General features: G+C 40.4%; 3 protein-coding genes across 5 annotated transcripts; 1 reads left to right on the top strand and 2 right to left on the bottom strand.

The window, feature by feature from the left end:
• Positions 1-3,731: 3,731 nt before the first annotated feature.
• Positions 3,732-14,793, bottom strand: LOC148734209 (uncharacterized). Of its 3 annotated transcripts, XM_088752670.1 has the most exons (3): positions 13,864-14,031; positions 10,940-11,204; positions 3,732-6,695 (listed from the first exon to the last, which is right to left on the bottom strand). In XM_088752670.1, the coding sequence occupies exon 3, from the start codon at positions 6,680-6,682 to the stop codon at positions 5,282-5,284; it is 1,401 nt and encodes a 466-aa protein (XP_088608796.1). In that variant the 5' UTR covers positions 6,683-6,695; positions 10,940-11,204; positions 13,864-14,031; the 3' UTR covers positions 3,732-5,281. The 3 variants fall into 3 exon arrangements, with proteins under 3 accessions (XP_088608796.1, XP_088608794.1, XP_088608795.1); XM_088752668.1 differs by lacking the exons at positions 10,940-11,204; positions 13,864-14,031 and adding an exon at positions 14,569-14,793; XM_088752669.1 differs by lacking the exon at positions 10,940-11,204.
• LOC148734210 (cyclin-dependent kinase 2-like) lies at positions 11,175-12,636 on the top strand. Its single transcript, XM_088752737.1, has one exon. The coding sequence runs from the start codon at positions 11,175-11,177 to the stop codon at positions 12,297-12,299; it is 1,125 nt and encodes a 374-aa protein (XP_088608863.1). The 3' UTR covers positions 12,300-12,636.
• Positions 14,794-16,189: 1,396 nt separating the features above from the next.
• LOC148734208 (uncharacterized) lies at positions 16,190-17,479 on the bottom strand. Its single transcript, XM_088752675.1, has 2 exons — positions 16,460-17,479; positions 16,190-16,346 (listed from the first exon to the last, which is right to left on the bottom strand). Exons 1-2 carry the CDS (start codon positions 17,445-17,447, stop codon positions 16,327-16,329), a joined length of 1,008 nt encoding a protein of 335 aa, XP_088608801.1. The 5' UTR covers positions 17,448-17,479; the 3' UTR covers positions 16,190-16,326.
• Positions 17,480-18,031: the final 552 nt, after the last annotated feature.

Below are 18,031 nucleotides of genomic sequence, written 5' to 3'. Positions count from 1 at the left end.
GATCTGCGTTACCGGAAATACAGATAGCACAGGTCTGGTGCGGTAACAGAACCATAAGCGAAGATGATGAAAATGAGTTAGAAGACATCAAAACGGCCGAGGACGCCATTCATGCAGCTGTTAAACGTGCCAGAACGACCAGAAGGCGTGTATCGTGTAGAAGCCAGTTAAACGTTAGTAGTCCGTCAAGAGAGTTTGAAGTGATCTGGTGGCCGGACATGTACGAGACAAGTGGCTACGGCAAAATGTCATTGCGGTATTACGTTGGAAAAGTATTTCACTCGTGAACCACTAAACAGAGAATCCCCTCTGAAAATTTCGTCGTTATCTTCACATGCTGAACCACAACTTCGGCGTAAAGTTGATTTTACAAGGAACGACTTAGCCGTGTCACTTAGCGCGGACAATTCTTAACAAGGACATTGCTTGCAAGTGTCTTATGTCTTCAAGTTTTCTCAAAACGCTACAACAAAAATAATGAGTTAAAATGTTCGTCAAAAATTATATGGTGTAACATTACTTTAAGCTGTTAGAATATTTCATTTTGTCGAGAGTTAATCAAGTTTTCGATCAATAGCTTGTTTATTCCATAGTGTATTTACGAGGGTCGTGCTGAGAGCGCGTGAGTGAGACGTAACAATTTCAAGAACGTGGCACGTGTCGCTCGACGCTAACGGGTCACGTTTACATTTATTTTATTATAATTAAAAGTGGGCAGAATTTTAAGACATATCTTGAAGTGGTTTTCATCTTTTAGCAAATTTGCAGAATTAGTATAACTACATCTGTTTACTCTTGAAAATATTACATTCACGTTACGCGTTCTATAATTTTGCTTTTGTCATATTCTTTCTAGATTTCAGAGCTCTCGTTCAACTTAAAAACTTCTTGTCAAAGTACTCCTCTAAACATTCACTTTTAAATACGGGTATTCTAGTTACACAAGCATCCCAGTTGCTTACGAGTTGACGTGAGTCATAGTGCCTTACTCCAAGACAATATTTGAATCATTAGTTGTAATCTATGCTGCTGCATGTCAGAGAATTTCCATGACAAGTTATGAACAGCGCTTGGCCCTAAAGATATAAAATCCATTGCTGCCAGAATCACCCCTACTCCGCAACTGCCAATTCCAACTGACGAATTCAAGGACACTTGTGATGGCATTCCAAATCGAGTGACGTTCTGTGTTGAAGTCCAGAAATTCGTTTTGAGTGCTTCATTCGAGGGGCAAAGTTCCTGCAAAAGATGGAGGCCTGCCTTCACCAGAGAAAGTGTATTTGAGGGTATTTGCAATTTCATCCCATCATCGAAAAAAATGCTCTTGCTCAATAAATCGACGTAAATCATACCCCAGTGATTGCGTGTCGGAAAATGGACTGGAGCCAATATTTGGGACATTTCTGTTGGGTTGGTTTGTTGTACTAGTCGCATTAACTTTCTTGATTTGAAGCTTTTTACGTCTGACGTCATCCAAGTGAAAAATTCTGAAGGTAAGTACACAGTTGTGTTATTTCCATTACTCCTTGCTTCTTCTAGACACTTTCCAATGCATATGTCAATAACAAAGTTATCAAGATATCTCTCTTCTACAAGTTCAGCAAAGTTCAGCGAGTCCACTGACTTCCTCTGAAATTTTAATATTGCCTGATGTGATTCAGTATGCCACAATGCCTTCATAATTGCTTCCTTTTCTCGGTCTGTGCAGCCCTCAGTTTTGGACATCCACCGCTGTTCTGAGTTAAGTTTACGCTTCGTTGTTGCAACTGAACAAAACTTTCTCAGAACTCCAACACCGTTGAGGTCAAAGATTCCAAAACCAAACATTTTTACTCCTGTTGGGGACCTCTTCTGCTTTCCTCTCTCTTTCTCCATAAGTGACATGGCATCGTTCAGCAAACTTTCACTTGGACGTTGCAGAAGGGTGAATGGATCAGTGACCACAAAGTGACCGAACAGAACCTCTATTTCACCACGGAATGAGGACACCTTAGGAAGCCTGTCCTCCAAGCTACCAAATTCCCATCTGGTCATTGGTAGTGAGAAAATTGCGGACAAAGGAGTTGCGCTGAAAGCAGCAGATGATGTAGTTCCTCCTGAATCTGATGTTTCAGCAACGGAAAGAGCAGAAACGTCACCCAGAAGATCAGTCTCTGTTGAACACTGGAGCTGTATTGTATCATCTGGTGACACAGTAACTGGACCAGTCGCTGTGGAACACGAAGGCTGTTTTTTGCTGTGTTCGGGGTGGTCTTGGTCAGCATCCGAGTTGGGTAATTCTACATCATAATTTACTTTGGTTTGCGGTGACTGCATACTGCCAGAATCTGACCAATCCATAGGAACATCTTCTGTGTGTGGTACCTGAGTGGCACTGTTAGCATTGGACACATCTGCTAACTCAGCTTCAGAAAATTGGGATTCTAGTTGTTTTGCACAAGTAGAATCGAATACAGGACTACCGTGCTCTTTGTCAACTTCCTCCCAAAAGCCGTTTTGATAGCGATGAATCTTGGACATGGACCCTCCTGACACTACAGTGCCCTTCGAGTTGTCATGGTCATACTTAAGGAAGTCATCACCGAATACCTTAGTAAACAAGTCATCAATTACGAAAACCCACTTCTTTGTTTCTCTGCACCACGGAATCTTGTCCTTTGCAGACCAGCCACACCCTCGGTAGTGCAAGTGCTTCTTTCCTGTACAACAAATTCACTGTTTCCCTTCCTTTTCTCTTTCGCACTGTTTCCCTTCCTTTTCTCTTTGTTTGTTACGTTAGCATGTCGTACACGGTTTTCTCTTTTTCTCTGTGTTTATTATGTTAATGTCTCGTGGACTGTTTCTATCCATACCTGTGAGACTGTTACACTAATACCTCACAAACTGTTTCTTCCTTTTCTGTTTATTTGTCGAGTTAGTATCTCGTACACGGGTTTTATTTATTTACTTATTTATTACACTGTCATCGCACGCACTATTTGTCAAGGATTGTGAGGATCAAGGTATCTATGTATAAATTTTACTAACTCGTTCATCAGAATGAGACAAACTTTTCATTGTACTGAGGTTGTTTTGGCAGTTTGGCCGTGATTAATTCATAAATTTTATTTTTATTGTGGGATGGCCTCAGCAGATAGATTACACCAAAAGTGAATTTATGGACCTTTCACCAGGAAAGGGAAAAGTGGCCGCTGTAGGGAGCTAGATTCAAGTGCATTATAGTACCGAACCTAAAACTAAAAAAAAAAGTCTTCCTTCATGATATAATAGCAAAAAATCTCATCACTTGGGTCAACACCTCGTTGAATATCCAAAAAATATATCGCAGCAGATTGGTCGATGGGAAGATAGCTTTCGTTTGTTCACGCCTGGCCAACCGCTATATAATCCAGGAGTAGAGAACGCATGAGCAGGTCGTCAACAACTCGGAGTTATCTGAATTTCCAGTGACTAGTATCTTTTACAGAGTAATCTCCACTGCGAGAGGAGATCGATCGAGAGAGAAATTTGTGGAGTGAGGTTTCAGGTATGTCCCTGTTATGTCTGTCTTACAGTCTGACTTTCTTTGCCGGATGTAAAGTAACGACATCAAACAAACGTTCAACCTTAAAAATTGTCTGAAGTTAGCTCGAAATGATTCTGCTAAACTTTGACACTAATTCTTTGTCGGTGCCTAAATTTTTCGGTTTCTTTCCTCAGAAAAGTTAACAGAAAAATACCCGATCACTTCTAAAAAAAAGTTCTGAATTTACATTTTATTTACGGTTACCATAGCACCGCTCCTTCCTCTGAAAACTCAACAAACAGTCCGGTGAACCCCTTTTTCTTTGTTGGATCGCAATCGAGATTCCATATCGAGTTTTTGACATAAAGCCTTTTGCAAAGTTTAACAAAATTCTGTACTGCTGATGCACGGCCATCTTATAATTCATGCTAATAGGGTCGAGGCAGAGACTGAATACTCTCACAGCTTCACCAACAATTAGAATGAACAATACTCAAGTGAGCCAGGTTTCAGCTACAAAATCGCTTGGTGTAATAATAGACGATAAACTCGATTGGCATAGTCACATCGAAAAACTAACGAAAAAGATCGCCTCTGGTATCGGGGCCCTAAAGCGAATTAGGCACCTGATCCCAGCATCAACCTTACATCTCATCTACCAAGCTTTAGTAAAACCTCACTTTGATTACTGTGATATTGTTTGGGGTAGCTGTGGGAAAACGCTACGAGACAAACTGCAGAAATTGCAGAATAGAGCAGCCCGTGTGTTGACATTCTCTAACTATGATGCTGATGCAACTGAGCTACTCGAGTTTTTAGGGTGGAAAAATCTTGCACGCCAGCAGGAAATCCATAAAGCCACCATGATGTTTAGATGTCTGCACGGGCTAGCTCCAAGGTATCTATATTCAAAGTTTACGTGGCGTGACTCTGCTTATGACCTCAGGGACTCTGAAAATAAGCTTAATGTTCCACTACCGCGCACTAATTATTACAGAAAAAGCTTTAGCTACAATGGCGCCACATTATGGAACAGTTTACCACGCGATATAAGGAACACAGAGTCTCTGGGGTTATTTAAACGTAAGATCAATGACATTTTTTAAGTCTAACGCACGGCATTCACGGAAAACAGCTTTAGTGTTATAGTATGTAGTTTTAATTTTAAATATCTTAGCGTATGTGATATGTATTTTTATAGGCTGATGAATTGATCGTGTCTAAATAAAGATTACAATACAATACAATACAATACAATAAGGCTACATCATACATTTTTATCATTGAAGGTTGCTCCGTATCTGCAAAGAATCTATAGCGAAGTAATTTTGTGCCACACCTCAACACCGACTCTGCATATACTTCACATTTGAAACGAAGACATGATCACGAGTCAAATGTATAGAAACCACAGCGAGCCTTTCTATTGCTACATGTATCACTGTCGGTTAACTACTCGTAAAATATTGACACACCCAACTGCGCTTGCAAAAAGAATTAATAAGCGCTTTTGAAGGAACTTGATTCCAAATCCACTGAGCGGGAGAAAAGTGATAAATCTTCTATTTCCTTTTTCAGCTTCTATAGAAATGTTTTCGGACAGTCATTCAGAGGCAACCTGTGTGGCCCTTAGAAACATACTTTATTAGATCCCACTCTCTGGCTAGAGTAATAACCACACTTTCCACAGAACTACAATAATGAAACTTAAGAATCTCCAAAAAAATCTATGTAAATCTGATCTATTAAGTGTCAATGATGAACGCCGCTACTTCATCAGTCCTCAGGAAATGTCAGCGTCGTGAAATAATCATCGTATGTCTCAGCTTTACGAATCACCTCATAGCAATCATCAGCCACACGCAAAATTTCTGCGTGTCTTAATATCCCGTTAAAATTGAAACTCAGTGCACGGCCGTACGCTCCTACGCTGTGAATGATGCACAGGTCACCAATCTCTGGATTTTCATTCAGATCTCGGTCGATAGCAATCTTGTCATAGTTCGCGCACAAGGAACCCACCACGTCGAACATTTTTCCTCTCTTGTTACCTTGGTAATTCGGGCATGCGTACAAAGGATCGTTCACAACCGTCTTGTAGTCAGGAAGATCTTTTCTCAAATGACTCGGAAGGACTTGATCCTTTACAATGGTGATGTAGTTGTACGCGCCAAGCAGGGGTGGCAACAGGATGTCTACAATGGAAGCATCCACGCCTAGGAAACGTTTGTACGTGTCCTTCATGTTTATTACACGTGAAACTAACCAGCCACAGTCACCAGTTAGCAATCCTCCACATTCGTACTTGATCTGTAGCGGGTGAAGATCACTTTGCGGCAACACAATTTGTTCGTACAAATGTTTCACACGGAGCCCGAGATCTTTCAGGTCGACAGGTTTCTCTTCGGGATGATTATTCACACCGATGCCACCACCCAAGTTGACAAACTCAACTGCGATTCCTGTCTCCTTCTTGATTTCCACTGCCAGTGAAAACATCATCCGAGCAATCTCGGCCAGATCCATGGCATTCAGAGAATGTGACACGATCATGGTGTGTAGACCGAAGCGTTCCACACCGTATGCCTTGCATTTCTTGAAGGCGGAGAACAACTGGGCTTTCGTCAGGCCGAACTTCGCCTCAGCAGGATCGCCGACACGCGTGTTAAATGAAATCTTGTGATGAGGACCTGGATTGTACCTGAATGCAACCACTTTGGGCATCTTTCCTTCTAACGCCTTCTTTAGGTTGTCGATTTGGGAAAAGTCGTCCAAGTTGACAATGGCTCCCAGGTCAACCGCCTTTCGGTAGGCATCAAATGCGGTGTTATTGGATGTAAACATGATGTCTTCGCCTTCAATTCCCAGTTTTTCACAGAGAATAAGTTCTGTCAGTGAGCTGCAATCCATTCCCATCCTACATTCCTCGTGCAGCATCTTCAAAATTATTGGGGTCGGCGTCGCTTTTACAGCAAAGTGATTCTTAAAACTCGATCCGGTCATCAATCGAACCCAAGCAAAGCTGTCGTTGAAGACCTTGGTTCCAGTCAGTATTTTCTCTTTGTCGTAGAGATAAAACGGGGTTTTATACTGAGAGGCCACTTTTCTGAGCTCGACCTCGCTGCAGGGCAAAGGTTTCTTACTCAGCTCTCCGATCTCATTGCTAAGGTTTTCCATCTCTGAGTCAAGTCTACATGGACAAGAAAGGTACACGTTAATTTGACATATATATAATCATGTAATATTTTACAACTGTTCATCCTAGGTTGAGAGGTCAATTATTAGAAATGAAAGGTCTTAAGTTTGTTGGGACTTTAAAATTACTTTTTGGAAAATGAAGGGTTGGCGAGGATGAATTTCAAACCGCATTTTTAAATTCATACTCGAAAACTATGATTAATGACTGTAAATGTTCCTTTTCAAGTTAGAATTTGCTATTCTCGGGTTGATACACGCGCATGCGTTAAACACCAAACCAATATACCATAGTTTCTTTAAAAGACGCACCCCAAACTTGGCAACTTAGTCAAGCCAAGTTCCCAAACTGAAAATTACGTGAAAATACTCGGTTATAAGGCGCACCAAAAGGTTGAGAGCTAACAAAAGGTGTGATGGATCTGAAAAAGTTTCATGGTTGCTCTGGTGATGAAAGCAAACGGCGAAAAACTCTCACCGAAAGTCGGCTTCAAAGGTGATCGACAGCTGAATATCAACACGTCACTGAGAAAGTTTCACGGTTGCTCTCAATATCAACACGCCACCGAGAAAGTTTCACGGTTGCTCTGGTGATGAAAGCAAATGGCGAAAAACTCTCACCGAAAGTCATCTTCAAAGGTGTTCAACAGCTGAATATCAACACGCCACCGAGAATGCAAGTTTCAGTGCACAAAAAAGGCTGAATGGACGAAGAAGGTAGGTTTTATCTCCACGTCGTTTATTCAGAGAAGGAACTATTCGAGCGCGCGACAGAAACACAATTTTTGGAATTTGAAACGAGGCTCGAACGATTGTCTTGTTGTCATGGATATCATGTTACTGAACTTGTGCTATTAAAAACGTATGCGAATTTCCGGTTGTTTGCTTTTATATGGAAGTCGATTAGTGTTCTAAAGAAGTATTCCTTTATAATTCATAAGAATAAAGGATAGGATTCTACACAATCTTCGCTACACCTCAGACTGTAATGTATTTACTGTACGCTGGAATGTTGTTTCACGAAGCGGTTTATTTGTTGAACTCCAAGTTTTTTTACAACCGTGCCGAGCTCTTCTCTCTCTCTCTCTCCTCCTCACTCGGAAAATTACATGATTGACAGGTAACAAAACGACAACCGGAAGTGGTCACTACACAGACCAAAAAGCTCTGCTCGTGTGGGATTCGTTTCGTGGTCATTTGACGGAGACCGTATTGCAAAGAAACGGTTCTTTCAAAACCACAATGAAGTAGGCTAAACTGTATAAATTAACTTAACATACATAAATTAACATTGTTACAATTTCATCTTGGTAAGCTGGCAGAGAATGAAACTGTCATTCCAAATAACATGGAGAAATATTTGGATTTCATGTTGAATACGAATTGGGTGTTTACTGATAGTTTTCAGTTTATGAGTAGTAGGTTAGCAAAGCTTGTTGGTAATTTACCCAAAGATTCTTTCAAAAACACAAAACAAAAGTTTAAGAAAAATGAAAATTTCAAGTTGATGAAACAAAAGGGAGTTTATCCTATGATTATATGGACAGCTTTGAAAAATTTGAAGAAACACAATACCCATCCAAAGATGATTTTTATAGCATTGTAACTGGCAAGCACATAACTGATGAAGAATATTGAACATGCACAAAATGTTCGGAAGACATTCAAATTGAAAAATATGGGTGGATATCATGATTTGCCTGATGTGTTGTTATTAGCCAATGTGTTTGAAAATTTCAGAAAGACAAATGATGTTTACAGTATTATAAGCTAGATGCATGCCATTATTTTACAAGTCTAGGTTGGGATGCAATGTTAAAAATGACTGGTATCAAACTTGACCTCATGTCAGATGTTGACAAATTTTTGTTTATTGAAAAAGGAATGAGAGGTGGTATTTCATATACTGCCAATATATATGCAAAAGAATAAATGCATGAAGGATTATGACAAAAGCAAACCTTCAAAGTATATTATGTACCTTGATACTAGTAATTTTGATGGTTTGGCAATGCCACAATATCTTCCAACTAGTAATTTCAAATGGCTCAATCAAAAATAGATTGCTAAGCTTGGTTTAACAAAATGCACAGATGAAACCAAAAAAGGAATGATTCAAGTTGACTTGGAATATCCAAAAGAATTACATAAACTTCACAATGATTGTCCTGTTGCTGCTGAACAAATCAAAGTTAAAAAAGAGATGCTCTTAGATTATTGTGATAATACTAGAAAGAAATATGGAATAAGCATTGGTCAAGTTCAAAAGCTTATTCCCACACTGTCTGACAAAGAAAAGTATGTGTTGCATTACAGAAACTTGCAGCTTTATTTAGAATTAGGATTAAAGTTAATGAAACTACATAGAATCCTTGGCTAAAACAGTATATTGATTTTAACACAGAGAAGAGAACTGAAACAAAGAATGCTTTTGAAAAAGATTTCTTCAAACTTATGAATAACGGTGTACTTTTGGAAAAACAATGGAAAATTTGCGACAGCGCGTTGACGTGAAACTTATCACAAACAAAAATATGCTCGCAAAGTATTGCTCAAAACCGACAAACATTGGAAGTAAAATCTTTGGTGAGAATCTTGTGGCTCCTCATAAGATCAAAGAAACGCTCGCTTTCAACAGACCGGCATATGCTGGGATGTGTATCCCTCGATTTGAGCAAGACGTTGGTGTATGATTTTTATTTTAATTACATACACCTTTAGTTGTTCGTTACGAGAAAATACGCATTCATTTACGCTAAAAGGCGAACAGTTGCGTGAAAATACCATCATTATAAGAGACCGAAAAACATCATTTGCGGGTAAATCAGATTCAATAATGATTTTTGCATTTTAATCGACATTCTTATGCGTCATTGGTCAAACAAAAGAGAAAAAATATAATTTTATTTGGGTGTGGACAGAACCTGGCCTAGACCATGGCCTACCCTGTGGCCTACCCCATGGCCTACCGGTGGTCAGATTTTTAAGAACATAAAAATAAAATCAGTAAGAGTCGAACGAATACGCTGGTGTACAATTGTCTGTCTCTGAAAAGGGTATACTGAGAGGTCGCTAACACGATTTTCAACGTCCGAAGGAACGAAACACTGCAAATATCACAGCACTCAGCCATAACGGTAGGTTAAGGGGGAGGGGAGAGGAGGGGCCAATATTGCGTGGTCGCAGAAGAAATGCAAAATGGCGGCTTTATGATGCAGGCTGTCTGTTGGTAACATACAGTGGAGTGCTGGTGTAAAAATGTAATGAATGGCGTTATATCGGAGAGCATACATATCCAGGTAAGAAAATGCAAACATTACGTGCCAGGCCAACTTTTTAAGTGCCCTCAAGTGCTGTAGAGTACTGAATTTGCAACGAGCACCCCGGGACACGCACACATCGCCGTCGTAAACATTGCGCAAACTTTACTTGCTTTTCCAAAGAAAGGGTCAGTATTGCACTAATTTGAAAGGAGAGGTGATATGATGATGTTTGCCCAAAAGTTGCATTTAACTGGCTTCTGTTCCTCGATTTCCTTATTCTTTCAGAAGGTTAAGAAATTTTGATCGGAATGTGGCCGCCAAAACAGCAGAAGAAAGTCGTTGGTAAGACAGTACTCAGGAAAACGTTGAAAGGCTTCCAGCAATGCTATCCTTTTAAAAATCTGACCACCGCTAGGCCATAGAGTAGGCCATAGGATAGGCCATGGCCTAGGCCAGGTTTTGTCCACACCCATTTCATTTGCGCTTAAGGTTACTTCCCACCTTCGCGGGTGTCCTTCGGGAAAATATTCGTACGCGCGCTAGTTTCAAGAAAACCCCAACAAACTATACATCAAAAGAAAGCTTAATACATGCAGTTTACGATAAAAATATATAATTTAGGCGAATTTTTTTTATTAAGAGACTATCAGGAGCCGGTAAGGCGTGAAACGACCGAGGGTCCTTTTATTGAATTTATCGGGTATCGGATCTCGCTGTACGAGCAAAATGGCTGCACAGTCTTATTCACGAGGCATCAATCAACAACTGTGTGTCAGGCTTTTCCGATATTCTGATTGGTTGTCCAGATATCCGTATCTAAAGTTAGAGTAGCTTAAAAAATGCGAGACGTGTTGCGTAAATGGACACCACGCATGACGAGCTTTGAACCACTTAATCCTTTTATGCAAATGAGCTAATGCGAGCTTCAATCTCGCACAAAGCTCATTTGCATAGTAACTGGATACTTCTGACTCACACAGACGACGTGCGCACTCCAGGCAGCCTTCCTGTAAGGTGTCATAATCCTGACATCGATGTGACAGATAATCGCTTTTGCAGTGTTTTCTTTGCCGGTTATACTTGTCATCAAGTTTCAATAAGACGGCTCTCGTGTTTCTGGAGAACAGCGAAGTTTTCGTAAATTGTGAGATCGGATGGAAGAGCACGTGTTCAACTATTTCACTCTTCTTTCTTGGGAATTCATTCATAAAATGTGGGCGGACCTTGGAGCATCCAATAAGCTGGAAATAAGAAATAAACGGGAAGTAAAATCGCGAAAAAATACTCCCAAGGAGAGACGAAAACAAAATAGAGAGTGGAGAAAGCGAAAGCGACAGCAGAAGAAGGCGCGTAACCTGGATCTGCTCGCTAATACTGAAGTTCTGCCGGACATCACTGATGGACCAAATGTGGCCGAGACGAACTTGATAGATAAGACGTCCCTTTCTCCAAATCTGGTTACAGAACAGGTAGGCAACGAAAGCGGACTTATCATGCTTGAGGCTAATTCGAAAAAGGAAATGTTGAGTAATGCGAGGCGGCCACGATTAACAAACCTCTTGGATGTAAATTTTTCAAGATCAGCAACAATGCTTCGGATGGCGCTTGAGGACGACGCAAAACGCAAGCCGACTCAACATTCAAGGCCGTTATTAGCACAGACAACGTTTCAACGCATTATAAGTCAGAAAAATATCCATTTAAAGAGTATGTCTGATAAAGAATTCAACTGCAACTTAAAAGAATTGATTCCGGAACATTTGGAATATCTAACCCAACATTCTATTGGCAGTGGAAGTTTTGGCCAATGCTTCAAAGCAAGTTACCGCGGGATCGCCGTTATTGTGAAGCAAATGACACACAATGACAACGCCGAAGAACAGTTCAGGGCAAAGAAAAATCTTCTTCATGAAGCAGGGGTTATAACTGCGTTGGGGGATCATGCTAATCTCCCAATGTTGTTTGGAGTAGTTACAAAGAGCGTGCCCTTATGCCTTGTTCTACAGTTCCATGGCGTCAACCAAGAAAGCACTACTCCTCATCAGGCAGCAAGCAAAAACCTACTTAAACCAACAGATTGTATTTCACTGTTTAAAGAGATAGCTTCATGCTTGAGCTATGTTCATTTAAAAGGCTACCTGCGCAATGACGTTAAGGCTAACAATGTGGTATTGGAAAGAAAGTCCGACTCTGCGAAATATGACCCGATTCTTATTGATTTCGGTAAAAGCACCAAGTTGGGGTTGCCATCCTCAAAAACGAAGTTCGTCCTACTGTTCAAGAAAGACCTATTTAGCACCAGAAGTCCAAAAAGAAAAACGTTACAGCATTGCTAGTGACATTTACTCATTAGGAAGAATGCTGAAGGCTGTGTCGTGTTTAATAGGTTTTTATGAAAAGGTGCGGGTGCTTGTGAAAAAGCCACTGACGAAAACCCCGGTGATAGGCCTACCGTTGAAGAATTTTTGCAACAAATCTCTACAATTATAGCATAGGTATTTCGCTAGTTCTTTTTCCCCATCTCGTTGCCATGTTCCCACCAATAACGTAGCTCCATTTTCTGCCTTTAAAAGCACACACAACCCACAATTCCTCTATTCGCTCCGACGAAGGGCTAACGCTCGAAATGTCAGCTTTTGTAATCGTTACGGTGGCCAATTTACCATTTCAACTTTGTTGATATATCCAAACATTTTCACATGCCATTCGTTCTTGTAAATCTACCCCAACAATTCATTAAAAAGAAACACAAAGAATATTTCATTTGTTTTTTTCTTTCTTTCTTTTTGGAATCTCAACTCAAGTGGCATTAAACAAAAATGCTGGATTGTACTGCACTTTTGGGTATGCCACCTTAAAGTACAGCCTACCGAATAACATCATCGAAAGAGTGTAAAAATACAAAAACATCATCGAAAGAGTGTAAAAATACAAAAACGCTGGGTTATACCGCACTTTTGGGTGTGCCACCTTAAAAGTACAGCCTACTGATTAAGATCATCGAAAGAGTGTAAAAATACAAAAATGCTGGGTTATACTGCACTTCTGGGTGTGCCACCTTAAAGTACAGCCTACTGACTAAGATTATCGAAAGAGTGTAAAAATACAAAAATGCTGGGTTATACCGCACTTTTGGGTGTGCCACCTTAAAGTACAGTCTACTGAATAAGATCATCGAGAGAATAAAAATTCAAAAACGCTGGGTTATACCGCACTTTTGGGTGTGTCACCTTAAAGTACAGCCTTCTCAATAAGATCATTGACAAGAAAGAAACTTTAAGTTCATGGATCTCCTAAGAAAGCCGGGTAACTAGTGCATAGTGTGAAATTGAAAAGGAAGCAAGTACTTACAAATGGTGCCCTTTTTGATACCGCTCTCTTACAAAACATCTGGGCGCTGCACAATATGTTTCTATATATCCTTTGACTTTTGCTGATAAGCCGCATCCACAATTCAACTAAATTAAGCCCCGTTTTGAAATGCTTAAAAGCTGTTTGAAGGAGTTATTCGCATAATGATATGCTTGATCAATCTATAACATATTTAGCTAGTTAATACACGTGGTTTAACTTTGGAAAGCAAGTTTTCATAGCCAATCAGAAAGCAACTTAAAAAGGTGTTGATGGAGCTTGCATCTATAGCTTCGTTACAATATGACTTCGAAAAGCTACCAGGTTTCGTGCCATAAATGCGAAAAACCTTTTAACACAAGCTTCGCTCTGAAAAAGCACTTGGTTAAGGCGCATTCAATTACAACTTTACCGAAGAGAATAAGCTTTGTGACTGAAGGAATCGAAGCGCCACTTCCAAAACCACAAAGAATAAGCAAGAGGACCGGAACGTATCGCGCTTATAAGACATGGAGAGAAAGTGTGCTGAAAGGAATAAAAAATGCTCACCACCCAAGAGCTCGAGGTAATTTTGAATATCAAAAGTCTATATATGATCTGTTTCACATCTATGTGTGAGCGTCGCACGTAGTCTTGCTGTATTTTGAGGAGCTTGAGGTTGCCATTGACGTTACTTTGTTCTTTAACATACAGCAAAATGCGTAGTTACTAAAAGTTGGAATCACCTGAAACCACCTGAAACCACCAGAAACCACCAATGAAACCACCTGACTGAAATTACCTGAAAATTACATGAAAGCACGCAGACATGAACGCAGACCTCAAACCTCGAATAGCCACGCCTCGAAAAAGGTCTACACAGTGTGTAATTAGCAGATTTATCTCTCTTCCCTTTGTTATCAAACGAGATCACGGAATGCGTAAGCGAAACTGCTATGTAAACATTGGAGTTGAATTCTTATTGACGATATCGCAGTTACGACCCTCCACTGTCGAGCCGTACCAGTCTTGCATAGGTTATGTGTGTGCCTTTTGAGTCAGTCGACGTATACGCAATCAGTTTTCCTTTGTGTATACAGTGTGTAATTACCAGATTTATCTATCTTTCTTTTGTCATTGATGTTATCAGACGAGATCTTGGAATATCTGTTTTCACGTTAAAGTACTTCTACTATATGTAAAAGTACTACTACTATATGAAATCATTTTTGGTACAATCGTACAAAGCAACTCAGGTGTCTCGTTAACACTGACCTCAAAAACGCAGACCGCAGACCGCACAGCTCGAAAAACGTGTACCCAGTGTGTAATTACAAGATTTATCTCTCTTCCCTTTGTTATCAAACGAGATCTTGGAATGCGTCATGAAACTGAGACTAATTTCATTGTCAGTGACAGTGAGATAACAGATAAAAATAGACGTCAAGTAGAGTAAATTAGCAATGCCTAAGCTTTGCGTCATGCTGAAAATTAAGATACCGATTTGCGATAATGTTTAGTTCACGTGGGTTTAGATGGCTTCTGTGGTGGTTTCACGTAATTTCAGATGGTTTCCATGGGGGTTGCAGATGGTTTCAGGTGGTTTCAGGTGATTCCAACTTTTAGTAACTACGCAGCAAAATGGCATAAACAGGAAATGAATTTCGTTCCAGCTGAGTTCTTCAGACAGTTTCTGGCCGATCTGGGAAAGCCAACAGTATACTCTGTCAAAGACACCAGTCACTGGAGAGCTCCAATATTCCATACAAGTACGAGACGGATTTCTTTCAAGATTTTTGAAATGAAAGTTATTCGATCTGCGTTACCGGAAATACAGATAGCACAGGTCTGGTGCGGTAACAGAACCATAAGCGAAGATTATGAAAATGAGTTAGAAGACATCAAAACGGCCGAGGACGCCATTCATGCAGCTGTTAAACGTGCCAGAACGACCAGAAGGCGTGTATCGTGTAGAAGCCAGTTAAACGTTAGTAGTCCGTCAAGAGAGTTTGAAGTGATCTGGTGGCCGGAAATGTACGAGACAAGTGGCTACGGCAAAATGTCATTGCGGTATTACGTTGGAAAAGTATTTCACTCGTGAACCACTAAACAGAGAATCCCCTCTGAAAATTTCGTCGTTATCTTCACATGCTGAACCACAACTTCGGCGTAAAGTTGATTTTACAAGGAACGACTCAGCCGTGTCACTTAGCGCGGACAATTCTTAACAAGGACATTGCTTGCAAGTGTCTTATGTCTTCAAGTTTTCTCAAAACGCTACAACAAAAATAATGAGTTAAAATGTTCGTCAAAAATTATATGGTGTAACATTACTTTAAGCTGTTAGAATATTTTATTTTGTCGAGAGTTAATCAAGTTTTCGATCAATAGCTTGTTTATTCCATAGTGTATTTACGAGGGTCGTGCTGAGAGCGCGTGAGTGAGACGTAACAATTTCAAGAACGTGGCACGTGTCGCTCGACGCTAACGGGTCACGTTTACATTTATTTTATTATAATTAAAAGTGGGCAGAATTTTAAGACATATCTTGAAGTGGTTTTCATCTTTAAGCAAATTTGCAGAATTAGTATAACTACATCTGTTTACTCTTGAAAATATTACATTCACGTTACGCGTTCTATAATTTTGCTTTTGTCATATTCTTTCTAGATTTCAGAGCTCTCGTTCAACTTAAAAACTTCTTGTCAAAGTACTCCTCTAAACATTCACTTTTAAATACGGGTATTCTAGTTACACAAGCATCCCAGTTGTTTACGAGCTGACGTGAGTCATAGTGCCTTACTCCAAGACAATATTTGAATCATTAGTTGTAATCTATGCTGCTGCATGTCAGAGAATTTCCATGACAAGTTATGAACAGCGCTTGGCCCTAAAGATATAAAATCCATTGCTGCCAGAATCACCCCTACTCCGCAACTGCCAATTCCAACTGACGAATTCAAGGACACTTGTGATGGCATTCCAAATCGAGTGACGTTCTGTGTTGAAGTCCAGAAATTCGTTTTGAGTGCTTCATTCGAGGGGCAAAGTTCCTGCAAAAGATGGAGGCCTGCCTTCACCAGAGAAAGTGTATTTGAGGGTATTTGGAATTTCATCCCATCATCGAAAAAAATGCTCTTGCTCAATAAATCGACGTAAATCATACCCCAGTGATTGCGTGTCGGAAAATGGACTGGAGCCAATATTTGGGACATTTCTGTTGGGTTGGTTTGTTGTACTAGCCGCATTAACTTTCTTGATTTGAAGCTTTTTACGTCTGACGTCATCCAAGTGAAAAATTCTGAAGGTAGGTACACAGTTGTGTTATTTCCATTACTCCTTGCTTCTTCTAGACACTTTCCAATGCATATGTCAATAACAAAGTTATCAAGATATCTCTCTTCTACAAGTTCAGCAAAGTTCAGCGAGTCCACTGACTTCCTCTGAAATTTTAATATTGCCTGATGTGATTCAGTATGCCACAATGCCTTCATAATTGCTTCCTTTTCTCGGTCTGTGCAGCCCTCAGTTTTGGACATCCACCGCTGTTCTGAGTTAAGTTTACGCTTCGTTGTTGCAACTGAACAAAACTTTCTCAGAACTCCAACACCGTTGAGGTCAAAGTTTCCAAAACCAAACATTTTTACTCCTGTTGGGGACCTCTTCTGCTTTCCTCTCTCTTTCTCCATAAGTGACATGGCATCGTTCAGCAAACTTTCACTTGGACGTTGCAGAAGGGTGAATGGATCGGTGACCACAAAGTGACCGAACAGAACCTCTATTTCACCACGGAATGAGGACACCTTAGGAAGCCTGTCCTCCAAGCTACCAAATTCCCATCTGGTCATTGGTAGTGAGAAAATTGCGGACAAAGGAGTTGCGCTGAAAGCAGCAGATGATGTAGTTCCTCCTGAATCTGATGTTTCAGCAACGGAAAGAGCAGAAACGTCACCCAGAAGATCAGTCTCTGTTGAACACTGGAGCTGTATTGTATCATCTGGTGACACAGTAACTGGACCAGTCGCTGTGGAACACGAAGGCTGTTTTTTGCTGCGTTCGGGGTGGTCTTGGTCAGCATCCGAGTTGGGTAATTGTACATCATAATTTACTTTGGTTTGCGGTGACTGCATACTGCCAGAATCTGACCAATCCATAGGAACATCTTCTGTGTGTGGTACCTGAGTGGCACTGTTAGCATTGGACACATCTGCTAACTCAGCTTCAGAAAATTGGGATTCTAGTTGTTTTGCACAAGTAGAATCGAATACAGGACTACCGTGCTCTTTGTCAACTTCCTCCCAAAAGCCGTTTTAATAGCGATGAATCTTGGACATGGACCCTCCTGACACTACAGTGCCCTTCGAGTTGTCATGGTCATACTTAAGGAAGTCATCACCGAATACCTTAGTAAACAAGTCATCAATTACGAAAACCCACTTCTTTGTTTCTCTGCACCACGGAATCTTGTCCGTTGCAGACCAGCCATACCCTCGGTAGTGAAAGTGCTTCTTTCCTGTACAACAAATTCACTGTTTCCCTTCCTTTTCTCTTTCGCACTGTTTCGCTTCCTTTTCTCTTTGTTTGTTACGTTAGCATGTCGTACACGGTTTTCTCTTTTTCTCTCTGTTTATTATGTTAATGTCTCGTGGACTGTTTCTATCCATACCTGTGAGACTGTTACACTAATACCTCACAAACTGTTTCTTCCTTTTCTGTTTATTTGTCGAGTTAGTATCTC

The sequence above is a fragment of the Stylophora pistillata genome, chromosome 3 (assembly GCF_964205215.1).
Source record: "Stylophora pistillata chromosome 3, jaStyPist1.2, whole genome shotgun sequence".
NCBI lineage: Eukaryota > Metazoa > Cnidaria > Anthozoa > Scleractinia > Pocilloporidae > Stylophora > Stylophora pistillata.
This window is presented reverse-complemented; position numbering and strand designations above follow the sequence as displayed.

Bases quoted from the DNA above. Each gene is read 5' to 3' on its own strand.
- LOC148734209 (XM_088752668.1), bottom strand. From the start codon at position 6,682: ATGGAAAACCTTAGCAATGAGATCGGAGAGCTGAGTAAGAAACCTTTG.
- LOC148734210 (XM_088752737.1), top strand. From the start codon at position 11,175: ATGTGGGCGGACCTTGGAGCATCCAATAAGCTGGAAATAAGAAATAAA.
- LOC148734208 (XM_088752675.1), bottom strand. From the start codon at position 17,447: ATGGATTGGTCAGATTCTGGCAGTATGCAGTCACCGCAAACCAAAGTA. The intron at 16,347-16,459 runs GTATGATTTACG...CATCTTTTGCAG, and splicing joins TCCGACACGCAATCACTGGG to GAACTTTGCCCCTCGAATGA.